Source organism: Grammomys surdaster, unplaced genomic scaffold (genome assembly GCF_004785775.1).
Source record: "Grammomys surdaster isolate TR1022 unplaced genomic scaffold, NIH_TR_1.0 100, whole genome shotgun sequence".
Lineage (NCBI taxonomy): Eukaryota > Metazoa > Chordata > Mammalia > Rodentia > Muridae > Grammomys > Grammomys surdaster.
The window spans coordinates 9,910,134-9,923,557 of record NW_021604579.1 but is presented as its reverse complement, the minus strand read 5'-3'; the positions used below and the strand labels follow the sequence as shown (position 1 = coordinate 9,923,557).

The 13,424-nt window shown below is 42.2% G+C and overlaps 1 protein-coding gene across 2 annotated transcripts in view; it reads left to right on the top strand.

The window, feature by feature from the left end:
- The window catches only part of Nrdc (nardilysin convertase), a 71,550-nt gene that overhangs the window by 56,897 nt on the left and 1,229 nt on the right, over nt 1-13,424 (top strand). For both annotated transcript variants that reach the window (XM_028787637.1, XM_028787627.1), the window contains 12 exons: nt 820-939; nt 2,441-2,492; nt 4,340-4,490; nt 6,906-7,033; nt 8,082-8,244; nt 9,451-9,482; nt 9,672-9,810; nt 11,411-11,458; nt 11,738-11,790; nt 12,073-12,156; nt 12,881-12,971; nt 13,168-13,284. In XM_028787637.1, the coding sequence (XP_028643470.1) occupies nt 820-939; nt 2,441-2,492; nt 4,340-4,490; nt 6,906-7,033; nt 8,082-8,244; nt 9,451-9,482; nt 9,672-9,810; nt 11,411-11,458; nt 11,738-11,790; nt 12,073-12,156; nt 12,881-12,971; nt 13,168-13,284 (1,178 nt within the window). The remainder of the gene's footprint in view (nt 1-819; nt 940-2,440; nt 2,493-4,339; nt 4,491-6,905; nt 7,034-8,081; nt 8,245-9,450; nt 9,483-9,671; nt 9,811-11,410; nt 11,459-11,737; nt 11,791-12,072; nt 12,157-12,880; nt 12,972-13,167; nt 13,285-13,424) is intronic.

The window sequence follows — 13,424 nt, the reverse complement described above, 5'->3', positions numbered from 1 at the left end:
GTGTGTACATGTGAAAGTAAAATAGGAGTCTCTGTGTGTGTACATGTGAAAGTAAAATAGGAGTCTCTGTGTGTGTACATGTGAAAGATGCACATAATATATTTATTCAGAAGTACTGATGAGGCTAGAGAGATGGTTAAGAGTAATGGCTTGTTCTTCCAGAAGACCAGGGTTCAGCTCCCAGCTCCTACATGGTGACCCACAACCATCTCTCCAACCCCATCTTTTATTCTCCCCTTTCTTTAATTATCTCATTTAAAAAAGGTCATTCATCTATAATTAAAAAAAAATATGTACATTTGCTGTTTGGCCTACATGTATGACTGGGTGAAGGAGTTGGATCCATTGGAACTTGAGTTACAGACAGTTGTGAGCTGCCATGTGGGTGCTAGGAACTGAATCCAGGTCCTCTGGGAGAGCAGCCAGTGTTCTTAATCTCTGAGCCATCTTTCCAGCCCCTAAATTAACTGTCTTTTACCTACATGTTAATTAAACAGTTTGCCAGTAAGTTGAAATGACAAAGTAGTCGGTATTTGAGCAGAACTATTTGGTAACCTTTCAAAGTCCTTAAGCTTGGCAAAAGATTATTCTTCTTGAAGAGTATTCATTCATAAGTTGAGTTATACAAGTATCCTGACCCAAAGGCCACCCTCTCCAGGTTAACCATTACTTGGGAAAGGGAGTGAGGCTGAGTGTACAGAGATAAGAATCTGCTGTTGAGAATTAGATAGTTTTAGTTTTCATCTAATTTAAGACCATGTATACATTGTACTCCAATATTTGAAAAAATGATTACTCTTTTGTTCTTGCTGTTTTTAGCCACGGACTTTACACTGAAGGCTTTTGATTGCCCTGAAACTGAATACCCTGCAAAAATTGTGAATACTCCACAAGGTTGCCTGTGGTATAAGAAAGACAACAAATTCAAAATTCCCAAAGGTAAGATGCTGCCCCTCTGAAGGAATGAAGTAGGACAATCTTTCTCTTCTGTAGCAGCCTCTGTGTTCCTGTTGCCTACTCCTCTCCCTTTGAAGCCCCCTTTATAGTTACAGGCTGATAGTGTGCTCCCATGCAAGACACTCTGCCTTCCAGGAAGTAGAAAGCCAGCTGTGGGCTGGTGAGATGGCCCTGCAGCTAAAGGCACTTGATACCAAGCCTGATGCCCTGGCTTTTGATCTCCAGGACCTGCATGGTAGGAGGCGAGAACCAACTTCTAGGAATTGTCCTCCGACCTTCACACACACACACACACACACACACACACACACACACACACACACAGTGGCATGCATAAGAACATGAGTGTACTCTCTCTTTTTCCTACACACACATACACACATAACTAAAAAATCCAGTTCCAGAAAGAAACTGTTTTTAAAGATTTTTTTTCCTTTCAGAAAAATGAAATTAGAACCAGTTATTTGACCAGTATACAGGATTAATAGTATTTTTTTAGACATTATTTTTAAAAATGGTCTAAGATATGAGGAAATCATTTCTAGATATGATAGGAAGCCTAATCTAGAACTGTAAAGGGAGCTCTTCCCCAACTTTTATCTCTGCCGTTTGCTTTTAGCATAAAGCAGGTGTAGTGAGCGCTGTCTCTAAATTCCTTATCCTTTAGGTGACGGCCAAACCGTGTTGTTCTTGGAGTCATAGTCTGAACCTTGGCAAAGCCTCCCTTTTACTGTCTCTTCCATCCTCTTTCTCTAGAACTTCACATAATCCGTGATCCAGGCTGGTCTACACGGCAAACCCTGCCTCAGTCTCTCAGGTTGTGAGACTTGGGGCTGTATCATCACAGCTTTTCTTGGCTGAATTATAAGACTTAAAAACAGTTATTGCCATTCATGCAGCTTTTCTGAAAAAGGCTTTTATTCCAACTTTTCATGAACATTGAGTTGCTTGATTAATGTTCCTAACATGTAAACTTCTATAAATATTTTGACTGTCTGAAGTTAATGATAAATATGGTTTTCATAGACCTCTCTGTACGTGTCTGATATCCCTGTAGGTTAAAGTGTGCCTTCTATGATACTTAACTGGAATGGTAAAAATGCCCTTTAAAAGCTTTAAGAATAAAAATAATGTAGCAATAAAAGAGAATAGACGTGAAACGAGGCTTTAAGGATTAGTAGTTCATTTTGAACTTAAAAGCCACATTAAAAGAAAATAATAGGCCAGGCGGTGGTGGTGCACACCTTTAATCCCAGGACCTGGGAGGCAGAGAGAGGTGGATTTCTGAGTTTGAGGCCAGCCTGGTCTACAGAGTGAGTTCCAGGACAGCCAGGGCTACACAGAGAAACCCTGTCTGGGAAAAAAAAAAAAAAAAAGAAAGAAAGAAAGAAAGAAAGAGAGAAAGAAAGAAAAGAAAAGGAAGGAGTTAAGATATTTGAGGCCTCTGGCCTTTTATATTTTATCTGTGGTCTTTTTCTTTCAGCCTATATACGATTTCATCTGATCTCACCTTTGATACAGAAATCTGCAGCAAAGTGAGTGTTTGGTTCTTGTTTGTTGTTTTTTTCCTAAAAACAAAAAAGGAAGAAAGAAAGAATTATTGACTGTGTGGGCTAGTTTTATGTATGTCAACTTGCCACAAGCTAGAATTCTTTTGTAGAAGAATTGGGAATCTCAATTGCAAAAATGCCCCAACCAGACTGGCCTGTGAGAAAGCCTGTGGTACATTTTCTTGATTGACGTCAGTGGTGCCACCCATGAGCTGTTGGTCCTTTGTTCTCTAAGAAAGCAGGCTGAGCAATTCATAAGAAGCAAGCCAGTATATAGCACTTCTCCATGGCCTCTGCATCCAGGTTCCTGCCCCTTTTGAGTTCCTGTCCTGACTTCCTTTGATGATGGACTGTGATGTGGAAGTGTAAGAGAATAAACCCTTTACTTCCCAAGCTGTTTTTGGTCGTGGTGTTTATCACAGCAGTGATGACCTAACTAAGCTGGTGCCAGGAATGGGGTATTGTGACAGACGACCCTGTTTTCAGGAGGATTTTAGGAAGACTTTCGAAGTCTTGGGCTAGAGATGCCACTTAGTGTTCAGAGCTTGGCGAGCTGTTCTGAGTGCTTGGAGGGCTAATGGTGAGAGTGATGCAGATGTTAGGCCTGGCTTGTGAGGTTCCCACGAGAGAGAAGCAAAGCCTTTTGTGCACTAATTTGACTGTGTAGTGTCTGGTTAGTTGGAGCTGAAAGCAGTTGTGAGTAAGAAGAGAGGTCAGGGCTGTGGAGGCTGACTCTTCTGGGAAGTGCTTCCTTGGGGCCAGTACACATGTTTTTTTCATTATTGGAAAGCAGGTTTTTTTTCAGTCTGAATAATTGGTTATTTTCTATTTCAGCACTTGGGCTATGCTAGCTGTTTTTTAATTTTTTTTTCTGTGCTTTAAACAGATTAGAAAAACTTGAAAGCAGATCATAGTTACTGGATTGGGAAAGGCCTTAAAGTTTAGCCCTCACTGTGAACTAGGAGCATAGCCATCGCAGGCTGTCTCCCTGTCTGCAGAGAAGACGGGCTAACTCTCTGTTATCTAGTACTTAAAGACTTCCAGTGTTCTAAGATTTATTGTATTTTAAATTGTATGTGCTGTATGGATCTGGGAGTGGGCGGAGTTGGGGGCAGGGGTGGTGGTACATGTGGTCACAGGTTCTGAAACAGTCTAGTAGACATTGTACCCCCTTGAGCTGAAGTTATAAGCAGTTGTGAACTGCCTGCTGTGACTGGGATTGAACTTACTGAGCCATCTCTCCCAACCCACCTTCCAGACTCCTAAATATATCTTGTTCTTTATAAAGTATTCATGTATTTATGTAGGTAAGTGCATTGTGGGAGAGCAGGGGGCCCAATAAGTGAGTTATAAGAAAGGCTCAGAAAGTGTTAGTGCATTTCCTTCTCTTTCCTCTTAACTATAAAATCCAGCTTTCCAATGGTAGCATCCCTACACTCCACCCTGCAGAATGTCCCGTCTTCTCCCTTTCCTCAGAGTTTACGTCTTGAGTCAGAAAGCCTAAGTCTGGTCGGTAGCTAGGGTTGTTGTCTGGTTGGGGCTGGTTGCTTTGGATGCTGGTTCATTCCCTCACTGTGTGTTTGCACATTGCCATTTTCTATGGGTATGTGACAGGAAAAGATTGGGAAAACTACTGTGGGTGGTCCTGGGCTGTACCTATGAGACTTGAGTCCTGAGTAAGCTATATTTACTTTCAGACCTCTGCTTGGACATTCTGGAGTAGAAAATTAACACCTTACTAAAGGTGAAGTTTCTTAGTCTGGTAGAAACAAAGCTACTTTTTCTTGTCTTCCTGCCAATTAATGATGCTAGTTACGTTTTGTACTTTCCAGTGTTGTCCTCTTTGACATCTTTGTCAATATTCTTACTCATAACCTTGCTGAACCAGCCTATGAAGCTGATGTGGCACAGCTGGAGTATAAACTGGTAGCTGGAGAGCATGGTTTAATTATTCGAGTGAAAGGATTCAACCACAAACTACCTGTAAGTATATGAGGGAGCTTTGAAACCTCGTATTCATCTTCGTTGTCCAAAGCACTATGCAGAAGTCTCCATGTAATACTGTGATGGAAAAGCTTCCTGATGGGCAGTATCGTGCTTTCTTTGTGTACAGCTGTTAGGTGGCCCACTGTTTAATTGTATGGCCTCAGATTGGTGAGCTCTGAGAGGCAAGGTCCCGAGAGACTTCATTTTAGGATTGCTTCTTGCAGTTGATATGCCTTTCCTGTCACCATTACATAGTCCAATGATTCCTGGGTATTAGCCTACCCTGTTGGGAAGATTTCGTGCAGATCAACATAAAGATGAACTTTCATGAATGAATGCTGTTTAGATGAATTAATAATTTTATAGAATTCCTTATTTGATTCAAGTAATTTTAGGAAGAAAGTTTTAAGAGATGGTTTTAGTTATTTTGCCAGAAAGATTAAATGAGAATTGAAGAGAATGTGCCCACTCATAGAATAGTAAGTAAAGGCTTCATAGTAAGGATTACAATGAGCTTTCACAATTACACTAGAAAGAGAAATACGCATGGGACAGATTTGTGGGTTTTTTTTTTTCTTTTTGGTTTTTTGAGACAGGGTTTCTCTCTGTAGTCCTGGCTGTCCTGGAACTCACTCTGTAGACCAGGCTGGCCTCAAACTCGGAAATCCGCCTGTCTCTGCCTCCCAGGTGCTGGGACTAAAGGCGTGCGCCACCACTGCCCAGCAAAGGACAGATTTGTGATCAAGGAAAAATATTCATTCTAGGTCAGATCCCAGGATGAAGCCGCAGGTGTGCACTGTGATAAAGCAAGGCCATGGGAAACTGTGGCTTTGAACGTATAATGATAACTGCCTTGAACTTATTATCCACATCCTTCTGTAACTCTCCTTTTGTGTAACATTTTATCTATGAGGTAATTTTCTAAAGAACTTTTCTCTAAGAAGGTATAAAAAAGCCAAAGAAAAAGAATAAAGTGTGGCATCTTGGGACTCTGCCCCATCTACCAAATGTATATATGTATATGTCTGTGTAGGTATATGTGTATGTATGTAAGTGTGTATGAACACTTCATGGAGTTGAGACAAGTGGTCAGGCTCTACCAGTGTGTGTGTGTGTGTGTGTGCGTTTGTGTGTGTGTGCATTTGTGTGTGTGTGTGTGTGTGATTACTGGCAGTGCATAGAAAATAAACAGCCTGTGTTTTAGGTATATCTTACTTCTGTTTGTTGTTTCTCTGAAGCTCATAATGGCATTTAGGTTTGGTTTGAGGTTATTGCTCACAAAAGAGCAATAACAAATTTAAGGAAGGATATTAATATTTTTAGAACTGGATTCATATAAAAAAAAATCCACAGGAAAGCACCTGGCAGAATTCAGCCCTGTGCTGGCAGAGTAAATCTGCGGCATATAAGCCCTCCCTTTATGCCCTTGCCTTTGCCTGCACTGTGGAGGTGTTGACTTTGGTCCACCTTCATGGAGCTTCAAGATTCAAACAGATTAAATCCCAGAATACAATAGATAACATTTGGGAAGTAAGTTTAGAAAGCTGTTTAAAAATATAAACCTTAGATAATTGATGTTTTTCATTTTGAGGCTTACCTCACCTTAATACTTAAAAACAATACAGAATATATTTATAGAAAGCTAAAAACTAATTTACAGAGTATAGATGCAAGCTTTCTAAAATAATTTGAAAATTAAATATTATGACATTGTAGAGTAAGTAATGCACCTTGGCTAAGTTCCTGATGGCAGGGTCGGTCACTTGACTTAATTGGCAGTTGATCCAGTAGCTTTTTCCTTTTTGAAGCAGGTATTACCATCCAGAAATGATTAGAAACAAGTATTTGAGTTATATGTTGGGAAAAAAAACAATAAAATGCCTAGAAATAGGAAATAGTTTAAGTTCTATCTAAAGAAAATGGAAAGGCTTCACATTTTGGGTTAAGACTATTTTTTTTGTTGTTGTTGTTTTTTAGTTAGGGTCCCACTATGTAGCTCTGGACTCACTATGTAGACCACTGTGTAGACAAACTGGCCTCCAACTCAGAGATCTGCCTACCTCTTTCTCCTGAGTGCTGGGATTGAAAGCACAATGTGCCACAATGAATGACTTGGATAAGACAAACATTTATTGCTGCTTTCAAAATGTATGTGCACATATAATACCCTTCCAGTTAAAGGCACATGTAAAGAGAGTTTGGAACGAAAATGATGAAACCTGAAGACACATTGCTTTAACTTTGAGCATCTTTGTGGTTTGGCCTCTAGGGATTCAGTCCTGAGCCTTTCCCTTGGGTCCTCTGCAATGCCTGTTCCCTCCCTGACCCTGGTACTAACTGAGGAAAAGCATTTCCTCCCTCAGGTTTAGTGTGGTTCCATACTTTGTTGCTTAAAGTGTATTTTCCTTTTAGCTGCTCTTTCAGCTCATTATTGACTACCTGACTGAGTTCAGTTCCACACCCGCTGTCTTTACCATGATAACTGAGCAACTGAAGAAGACCTACTTCAACATCCTCATCAAGCCCGAGACTCTGGCCAAGTAGGTCTACAGGATACACTGTGTTTGGAGGGCACCTAGGAGGAGGTGTATGCACTGCTGAATTGTTCACATGCCAGAGCCTCAGCCTTCACTGCTGAGAACTTAACTAAGGTTCCAGAAGAGGACAAAGGGAGCAAAAGCATAAACATCTGTGACATGGACCTCTTGGGTTACTAGCAACTTGCACGGGCATATTTGTATGAATTAGAAAAAGGTTCCTTTGGGGCACTCTTCATGAGCTTGTAGAGAACTTCGTGGGAAGGGCAGAAAAGGCTCCTGTGAGTAGATACAGCCTTTGTCCATGTGGCTTTAAGCCCCTTCATGATTTCCTTGTTGGGTGTCTGTAAATGGTCATCAAACAGCCTGACCTTAGACACAGACCCTGTTTTATATATATGAATGAATTACAGATACTAGGAACTTGAGAAATCCAGTAGCTATTAGGAAGGTGGTTTGGAGATGGACAGTGAAGTTACTCTGAGAATAAGCGAGGGCCATTACCCAGACTCAAGTCACTATAATTATCTACACTATAGAGTTAGCCTCTAGTAATACAAATTAGTGAAATTTCTAACAAAATAGCAATATTTTAAAATTTATGGACAATTAGTTAAATTGTTAAATTTGACTCGCTTAGCTATTTATTTATTTATTTATTTATTTATTTATTTATTTATTGTTTTTTCGAGACAGGGTTTTTCTGTGTAGCCCTGGCTGTCCTGGAGCTCACTCTGTACACCAGGCTGGCCTCGAACTCAGAAATCCGCCTGCCTCTGCCTCCCAAGTGCTGGGATTAAAGGCATGCGCCACCACCACCTGGCAGAAACTCGCTTAGTAATTTATGAGAACTATTTTATTCTATATCTGAGACAGACTGGTGAATGAGCCCATCTGAAAGTCTGTGCAGTTTTAATCCCTGGTGTGGCTATTGTGGCTAAGTTATGGCGGGAAGCACCTGTCTTTGCAAATGTTTCTACAGCATCTTGACCTAAAATTTTTCTTAAGATACATTTCTTGCAACATTGTTTTAAAAATGTCCTTTGTACAGGGATGTGCGGCTTTTAATTCTGGAATATTCCCGCTGGTCTATGATTGACAAGTACCGAGCTTTGATGGATGGCCTTTCCCTTGATTCTCTGCTAAACTTTGTCAAGGATTTTAAATCCCAACTGTTTGTTGAGGGCCTGGTCCAAGGGAATGTCACCAGCACGGTGAGTGGGTACTCTTACAGTAGGTAGGGCTGTCAGTGTGCCTTTCGGTCTGGAATTATATTAGCCTTCCTAAATGTTTGGGTGGGTCAGCATTGCCAAATTCTGGTAGGAGTTTCCAACTCAGTGCTGGACAGCTTACTTCTATTGAAGAAGGCTGTTTATGATTGAGTGATGGGTTTGTTATTAATTTGGTTTTGGTTAAATTTTCTGAAGATTTTATGTGGAAACTGTAGAGATTAAAATAGGAGAAAGATAAAGTATACACACACACATACACACACACACATACACACACATACACACACACATACACACACATGTACACACACATGTACATATACATACACATACACACATACATACACACATACACACACACATACACACACATACACACACATACACACGTACATACACATACACACACACATACATACACATACACACACACATACACACACATACACACACAAACACACACACATACACACACACAGACACACTTTTAAAACTGGCAAAATGATAAGCTATGTTATGAAAATGTTGAAGCCTGACTGGGAAGACGCCGCCCAGACCCTGGGGGACTGGGTAAGGCGTGGAGGGAAAGGGAGATCTGTGTTGGAGTGGCCTTTTATTAGAATATAAAAATGGTCACTCTGAAACTGTGTCTTTTGCTCTTCCCTTTCTTTCTGGGGAGAATAGACCACAAACCAGTCAGAAAGACCTTCAGAGTCTCAATAGCAAGAAAAGTAGGACTATCAAGCTGTGTCGGACACAGTGGGAGGACCAGGCAGGACTTTGGCCTGAGGACATGGGGTTATGAAATAGCCACAGAAGAAACTACTCCACTCAGCATCTTACCTGTAGAGCAGAAGGGATGTAGGCAGTCCCAGTGCTGTTCTGTTGCTTACTCTAGCCAGGCTGTGTCAGCTGGCCCAGACTTCCAAACTATAGCACTGTGTATAAGTATGGCCTAGCTAGATAGACGAATGTGAAACTGGAAACTTAAAATGTAAACATGCTAGGCAGAGAGAGGGGCAGCTTGAGTCAGTATTTGATAAACATAACTGGCCTGATAAACAGCTCATCCAGTGTTTAGGTGACAGACTCTCTGCTTTCTTAATGCTGTTCAAAGTGCTGCAGGGAATTAGAAAATTGCAATTATCAAGTTCTGAGGTATATATTTGCTTCTGTTTTATCTTTTAGGAATCTATGGATTTCCTAAAGTACGTTGTTGAGTAAGTATTGGTTTGAATTTTGTCTTTGAGGTTTATGTGCCCCCCCCAGAAAGAAGCAGTAAGCTGTAGCTCAGTTAATTGTTACTTAGCTCATTTCAGACCTTCCCAGGGAGCTGAGGCCTGAGGTCATCAGTTGGGGTTGGGGGAAAGCACAAGGTCTGCCTCTGCCTCACGCTGACTGTTCTGCAGCAAGCTGAACTTCATGCCCTTGGAGCGGGAGATGCCTGTGCAGTTCCAGGTGGTGGAGCTGCCGAGCGGCCACCACCTATGCAAAGTCAGAGCTCTGAATAAAGGGGATGCCAACTCTGAAGTCACTGTGTACTACCAGGTGAGCTTGCCTCACATACTAAAGTCTGATGAAAATTGTATTCCCCTAACAGAGCCCAAGCAGTAAGAAGCTATTTATTAAAGGCTAACTTGGAAAGAAATGAAAGTAAACCTAGCTAAATAATCAGCATAGAACAACCAGAATAACTACCAAGTGAGAAAAATTCATCCCCTGCTTTTAGTGGGGTGGTAAATCCAAGACAGTTCTTTATTCTTTGGGACTCAGATCTTCCTTTTTGTGTGTTCTTTCCACAGTAGAGGGGAGGAGGAGGAGGTCTGTAAACAAGTGCTTTTCAGCAGCCCTCAGTCAGCTCAGAGCCTGCTTTAGTCTTTGGTTGGTCCCACTCACTTCTAATTTGTGAACATCCTCTCTAAGCCTGTCCTGTCCAATTAGTAGTCTAGCCTTTGGGTAACACGACTTTGTTTACTTTTTTCTGACTTATTGTGTTGCTGATCATGGGTCTGAGTATCACCCTTCTCCCCTTTATTGTATGTGTGTGTGTGTGTGCCTATAGAAGTCATAAGTCAACCTTCGAGATCATTCCTCAGTGCTATCTACCTTCCTACCCCATCCTTTTTGTGTAAAAGAGAGAGAGAGAGGGCAAGACTGGTGGTCAGTGAGCCCAAGGGTTACAAGTACAAGCCACCATACCAAAGTCCTTTTTAAAAAACATTCATTTTTATTTTATTAGTATTTTTTCTGAATGTATATCTGTATACCACATGTATGCCTGGTGCCTGCAGAGGCTAGAAAAGGATGTTGGATCCTTGGAACTGGAGTTACAGATATTTGTGAGCCACCATTTTGGTGCTGGGAATTAAATCCAGTCCCAACCCCAGCATTCCTTAGATGTGGCTTCTGGGATTAAACTCAGCTCCTGTGCTCTGTGCTCATAAGGCAGGCACTTGGCCTCTGAGCCGTCCCCCCAGTCCTCCCTCCTCCCCATCCTGTCTTTCTCTGAACAAGTCATCATTGAATGATGCCACGGTCATTTCATACAAACTCCTTCCTTTAGGAAACTGTTTCCCTCCACAGAACACACTTGACTGGTTATATGGTAGCCCTCTTAAAGGGAAAGAGAACATCCTGGTGCTTGTTAATTGAGGTGCTAGTTCTATCTTCTTCCTCTGGAATCTGTCAGCACGGGCAGCATCCTTGTTTGGCCTCCCTCCACGTTTATCCTGTGTTAGTGTGTACTTAACTCTCTAGGCTTCGTGGGTGCTTCCAGAGTGCTTGGTTTGTACCTGCGTGTTTCAGAAACAGGTTCAGAGCCTCCACAATCACTAACAATTTCTTGTGGTTCTCCTTAGGGCCTCAAACTACAGGTGTTTGATTTTACAGTGTATCCTGAGCCTTACAAGCAGGAGCTGTGAGGCTAGGGATTGTTGGTGTCACCCATGCCTATCTAGAAGGCAACACTCGTGCTAATAACAGAGGTGTTCCAGCAGAATTCCTGCTCTCATGCCCTCCAGCTGGCGGGAAGATAGATAATAAACAGGAATGTGGGGGCAAGAAAATAGGGTGTGAAACCTAAGAAAATACTGGCTAAGATGGTTAGACCTTGTAAGCCATTGCTTGTCTGATCACATTTTCCCTACAGTCAGGTACGAGGAGTCTGAGAGAATACACTCTTATGGAGCTGCTTGTGGTAAGTACTGAGGTGTACTGAGGTGGGGTTCAGGAGTTCCTGGTCTACCATGAGGCCAAGCTTTATGCCTAAGGGTTGTGTACCTGTGGTAGTTAGAAACTTGTAATTGGAAGGTCAGGTGGCTATTTATTCTCATCCAATATGAGCAGTCAGGGTCCTGGACCATTTAGGAGAAAGGCTTATATGGGAGGCTGGATTTTGGAAGTATATAGAACACTTTGGGGTAAGAAAATTAAGGTTTCTGAGTGTTAGGCTGATAGAAAGTATGGTGAATTACAGATGCACATGGAAGAGCCCTGCTTTGACTTCCTTCGAACCAAGCAGACCCTGGGGTAAGTGCTGGCAAGAACACTGAGCACCTGGGGCTCCCTTCAGGCAGTCTGCTTTGGCCCTCCCATACCGTGCACTGCAGTTTGTGTGTTGGATGATGAATTTTTCCATTTGTTCAGATATCTGCATGGGCCAGAAGTTAGCTTATACCCAGTTCAGCAGCGGGTGAACTTCAGCCTATGCAAACAGCTGCATACATGCTTATGTTCCATTTAGGACTTCCAAAACAGCCAGAAGCCCTTCACCCCCACATGAACTCCTGTAACTTCTCTGTCTGGCTTTAGGTACCATGTCTACCCGACCTGTAGAAATACATCTGGGATTCTAGGATTTTCTGTAACTGTTGGGACTCAGGCAACCAAATACAAGTAAGAGAGTAAATGGGTCCACCCCTGTTCTTCTAGACAACGGGGGTGGGGGTGGGGTCCTACAGGTGCTTCCCTGAATTCTGTACAACTGTGGCCAACCATGGTTTCCTTTTAGTTGGAAGGATGGGATGGATAATGGATAGCCCATCTAGGCTTAGAGGCTTTACTAGTCCCATAGGGTATGGCTCAAATTGTGTAGGTTACTTTTGAGGGATTACCAATGTTTGATTTCAGGGAGACTAGAGGAAAAGGATGTTGGACTGATAATGTAGCACCTCACTGAATGCACAAAGCCAGGCATGAGAGCCAGGCATGGGAGGCAGTTGGGAGGATAAAGAAGTCAAGGCCAGCCCAGGGGCTACATGACTGTCCCAAAACAACTAGGTGGCTCAGTAGTTAGGAGTACTTGTTCTCATAGTTGTTCTTATTAGATTTCTATCACCCACATGGCAGTTCATAATTGTGTAATCCTCCAATTCTAAGACATCCAATGCCTTCTTCTGAACTCTGTGGTCACCAGACAGACATGTGAGCGAAATACACATATAAACAAATCTTAAAACAAAAACCAAACACAGGCCCTCTGAGTGGGTACTAAGAAATGAAGCTGAAGGTTGGAGGTACAGTTCTTCCACATTTTGCTCTCCTGGCTTAGGGTAGAAAACTTTCAGCCTTTATGCTGAGGGAGGCTGAATTCCTTTGCCTTCTACCCAAATTGTTTCAGCTCCGAAACTGTTGACAAGAAGATAGAAGAATTTCTTTCCAGCTTTGAGGAGAAGATTGAGAACCTCACAGAAGATGCATTCAATACTCAGGTGACTATTGCCCAGTCTTTGTAGCCTTCAGGATACCAGAGCTAGTCACTACCATGCTTGCACAATGGCAAGGGTGTTCACATCCCAGTGCATTTAACCAAATGTCCCTATAAACACCACACACACACACACTGGCATATCTCAAGCTGTTGGTTTTGACATGGTGTGATGTCATGGTTGCACACGTGTTTGACAGGTCACAGCTCTGATCAAGTTGAAAGAGTGTGAGGACACCCACCTTGGGGAGGAGGTGGACAGGAACTGGAACGAAGTGGTGACACAGCAGTATCTCTTTGACCGCCTTGCCCATGAGGTAACGGTTTCTCAGACCAGACAGTCCTGAAGGACTGGGGAAGGCTTCTGATTGGAGGAGAAGCCTAGGCCATGTGTCTGGGTTTCTTTTTCTTAAATCTTTTGTTTTTAGACTCACTGTAGTTTGTTTCTCCCTGGGTA